The sequence below is a fragment of the Bison bison genome, unplaced genomic scaffold (assembly GCF_000754665.1).
Source record: "Bison bison bison isolate TAMUID 2011002044 unplaced genomic scaffold, Bison_UMD1.0 scf7180017864345, whole genome shotgun sequence".
Classification (NCBI taxonomy): domain Eukaryota; kingdom Metazoa; phylum Chordata; class Mammalia; order Artiodactyla; family Bovidae; genus Bison; species Bison bison.
The window spans coordinates 2,195,604-2,199,945 of NW_011494917.1; the positions used below are offsets into that span (position 1 = coordinate 2,195,604).

General features: G+C 38.7%; 1 protein-coding gene across 1 annotated transcript in view; it reads left to right on the forward strand.

The window, feature by feature from the left end:
- Positions 1 to 973: 973 nt before the first annotated feature.
- LACC1 (laccase (multicopper oxidoreductase) domain containing 1) overlaps positions 974 to 4,342 on the forward strand; it is a 9,214-nt gene continuing 5,845 nt past the window's right edge. The window contains exons 1-2 of the mRNA XM_010854608.1: positions 974 to 2,039; positions 2,690 to 2,868. Coding sequence (XP_010852910.1) covers positions 1,490 to 2,039; positions 2,690 to 2,868 — 729 coding nt within the window. The 5' untranslated portion in view covers positions 974 to 1,489. The remainder of the gene's footprint in view (positions 2,040 to 2,689; positions 2,869 to 4,342) is intronic.

Here is a 4,342-nt window from a genome sequence, read left to right on the forward strand (position 1 = left end):
TTTTTTTTTAATTGAAGTACAGTTAATTTACAATATTAATTTTGGGTTCAACATGGTGAGTCAACGTTTTTATAAATTATACGCCATTTAAGGTTATTCGCAAATACTGGCTGTATTCTTTGTGGGGTACAATATACCCGTGTAGCTTATTTATTTTATAAATAGTAGTTTGTATCTTAATCCCCTTACCCCTATCTTGCCCCTCTCCACCTTCCCTCAACCTGCTGGTAACCGCTCATGCCTGTGAGTCTGTTTGGGGGGGGGCGGGGGGCAGAAATCAATTTTTCGAAAAAAAAAAAAACTTTTTATTTAAATGCAACATTTAATTTTATTGAACTTAAGGCCAAGGTATTAAGACATGGCATCTGGCCCTATCACTTAATGGGAAATAGATGGGGGAACAGTGGAAACAGTGTCAGACTTTATTTTGGGGGGCTCTAAAATCACTGCAGATGGTGATTGCAGCCATGAAATTAAAAGACGCTTACTCCTTGGAAGGAAAATTATGACCAACCTAGATAGCATGTTAAGAAGCAGAGACATATCTTTGCCAACAAAGGTCCATCTAGTCAAGGCTATGGTTTTTCCAGTGGTCATGTATGGATGTGAAAGCTGGAGTGTGAAGAAATCTGAGCGCTGAAGACTTGATGCTTTTGAACTGTGGTGTTGGAGAAGACTCTTGAGAGTCCCTTGGACTGCAAGGAGGTCCAACCAAACCAGTCCTTCCTAAAGGAGATCAGTCCTGGGTATTCATTGGAAGGACTGATGCTAAAGCTGAAACTCCAGTACTTTGGCCACCTCATGCAAAGACTTGACTCATTGGAAAAGACCCTGATGCTGGGAGGGATTGGGGGCAGGAGGAGAAGGGGATGACGGAGGATGAAATGGCTGGATAGCATCACCAACTCAATGCACATGAGTTTGGGTGAACTCCGGGATTTGGTGATGGAAAGGGAGGGCTGGCATGCTGCAATTCATGGGGTTGCAAAGAGTCGGACATGACTGAGTAACTGAACTGAAGGCCCAGGTATCTCTTAGGAAGGGATGTGACCTAACAAGCCTATCATGTCAGGATTAGTGATATATCAATGATACGTTGACACCCTGTAATTAAAAAACAGGACTTCCTCCAAGTCAATAAGTAATTCCTCGCTTAAAATTTATTATCTGAAAACAAAACCAAACCTGTTGTTCTACTGGAAAGAGGTAAAGTACACTCACAAAATGAATTAAGAGCTGGTTTTGCTTTCATTGTCATGGTTTTCTTCTGATAAACAGTGGATTAGCTTTTCTGGGAGGAGTACAGGCTCGCTATTCTGGTTACATTTTTAAATCAATGCAATTCTTCTTTTTACCCATCCACAAGTTTCCATTGTAACTATAACTATATTGATATAATTTTGCATTCTTACTTAGGCTAATTTTTCTTTACAGGTGAATTTTGGGGGACACACAAACTTCATTCAAGAACTTTGTACAGAATTGAAGGATGGCAGAAGCAGTGTTGATTGATCTCTTTGGTTTGAAACTGAACTCTCAGAAAAACTGTCATCAGACATTATTAAAGATATTGAATGCAGTCCGATATCACCATGGTGCCAAGGCCAAGTTCTTTTGCATAATGTGTTGTAGTAACATCAGCTGTGACCATGATAACTGTGAATTAGAAACAGGCAATGGATTATCAGCTCTCTTGAGAGAATTTGAGATTGTTAGCAATCCCAGCATGGCTGCCTCTTTGTATACAATTAAACAAAAAGTTGATGAAAGGAATTTGAGTTGCATTAAGGTAATTGTGCCTGTGCACCGGAAGACATTAATGAAGGCTTTCATTGATCAACTCTTTACTGATGTTTACAATTTTGAGTTTGAAGATCTACAGATGACTTTGAAGGGAGGTCTTTTGAAACAGTCTACTGAAGTAAACATAATCACATCTCAAGAACTAGAAGCAATCCAGAATGAAATAGAAACATATTTGAGAAGTTTGCCGGCACTGAAGGGAGAATTAACCATTATCACATCTCCTTTGATCCCAGGTATGTTAAACACTATCAGTTGTTTTACTTGAATATGAAAAGCGAGTCTTTCTTTACAGGTTGTTCATCGCTTTTAACCTTGCTTCTTTTGTAGACTGGTGTGAGATTATGTGTTCCTTAGCATCAGTTACAACATGGGAGTGTCATGGACAGCCTTATAGAGTCACGAGTGTGAAGGGATAGTCCCTTCAAAGCCACTCTAAATAAATTTGCTTTATGCAAATTCAGCTTTAAGACAAGTCCCCCAGCCTTGGTTTTAGGTGAGATTTATGACCCTAAGCATTTCCTACTTAGAAATTCTGAAACCTTAACTCCGTAGTGCCTTCACAGAAGAGTGAAATTTAAAACAGTCAATCTCACTTATTAGTAAAAGGATATTTACTGTGAGCTATATGCTATTGGGATAACAAAAACTAATGGGGAAAAGATACCCTTTGAAGAGCAGTAATCCCATGGAGAAGGTAAAACAAACTCAAAACATTGTGTCATAAGAACAGATGAAGCTATAAAGAGCTGTAGAAATTAGAAACTGGATAAACTAATGCAGGGTGAGGTTATTAGGGAAAGTCTTAATGAGAGACTGGGTTTTTGTAAGGCTTTATAGTCTTTTGTACAGCCTGGTTTTAATCTTCATTGTTTATCCTCAACAGATACTTTCATACATGGATTTACTACAAGAACAGGTGGGATATCTTACATACCAACTCTTAGCTCATTCAATCTCTTCAGTAGTTCCAAACGGAGAGATCCCAAGGCTGTTGTTCAAGAAAATCTGCGTAGGTTGGGGAAGGCTGCAGGATTTAATGTGAATAAATTTTACCAAATAAAGGTACAATTTTGTTTCATATTTTGGAAGATTTAAAGTATATTCTTGACTCTGACAATGACTATATGGACTTTAAATAAGCTATTTAATGTTTACATCTAATGTTTTATCTAAAACTTAGGATAATGTTTGTGATTATTTTTCTTAGAGATACATATCATATTCTAAAGATCAATTCTGTGATATAATACACACACACATACACACACACATCTGGAACTCCTTACATCTAAAAGTATAGTTGTTTTTTACTCACTAAGTTGTGTCCGATTCTTGTGACCCCATGGACTGTAGCCCACTGGTTCCTCTGTCTATGGGATTTCCCAGGCAAGAATACTGGAGTGGGTTGCCATTTCCTTCTCCAGGGTATCTTCCCGACCCAGGGATCAAACCTGAGTCTCCTACATTGGTAGGTGAGTTTTTTTTGTTTGTTTTTTAACCACTGAACCATGAGGAAAGCCCCAGAGTATAGTACCACTGCCTTTTTGATTTAGAGGTAAGTTTCCTGAATGGTGGGAGAGAAAAGCCATTGTTTTCTATATCAACACTAGGAGAACTAGGGTAAAACTGATAATTGTTTCTTACAGGATTCTAGATTTCTCTGACTCCAGGAAAAGTAAAAATATTATTGACTTGGAAATTTAATTTCTTTCAGTCAATTAGTACTTCGTGGAAGGTACTGCTATTAGGTTTAGACCCTAATGCTGGCAAAGATTGAGGGCAGGAGGAGAAGAGGGTGACAGAGGATGAGATGGTTGGATGACATCATCAACTCAATGGACATGAGTTTGGGCAAATTCCACAAGATAATGAAGGACAGAGAAGACTGGTGTGCTGCCGTCAATTAAATCAAAGAGAGTCGGACACAACTGAGTGACTAAACAACTACTGCAGTTAGAGATTTACCGATCTCTAGTGAGGGCTGTTCGTGATGGATGGACTATTTCGAATTTTTTTAAATTTATTTTTAATTGGGGGAGATCTCTTCAGGAAAATTAGAGATACCAAGGGAAAATTTCATGCAAAGATGGGTTCAATAAATGACAGAAATGGTATGGACCTAACAGAAGCAGAAGATATTAAGAGATGGCAAGAATACACAGAAGAACTGTACAAAAAAGATCTTCAAGACCCAGATAATCGTGATGGTGTGATCACTCACCTAGAGCCAGACATCCTGGAATGTGAAGTCAAGTGGACCTTAGAAAGCATCACTACGAACAAAGCTAGTGGAGGTGGTGGAATTCCAGTTGAGCTACTTAAAATCCTGAAAGATGATGCTGTGAAAGTGCTGCACTCAATATGCCAGCAAATTTGGAAAACTCAGCAATGGCCACAGGACTGGAAAACATCAGTTTTCATTCCAGTCCCAAAGAAAGGCAGTGCCAAAGAATGCTCAAACAACTGCACAATTGCACTCATCTCACACGCTAGTAAAGTAATGCTCAAAATTCTCCAAGCCAGGCTTCAGCAATAC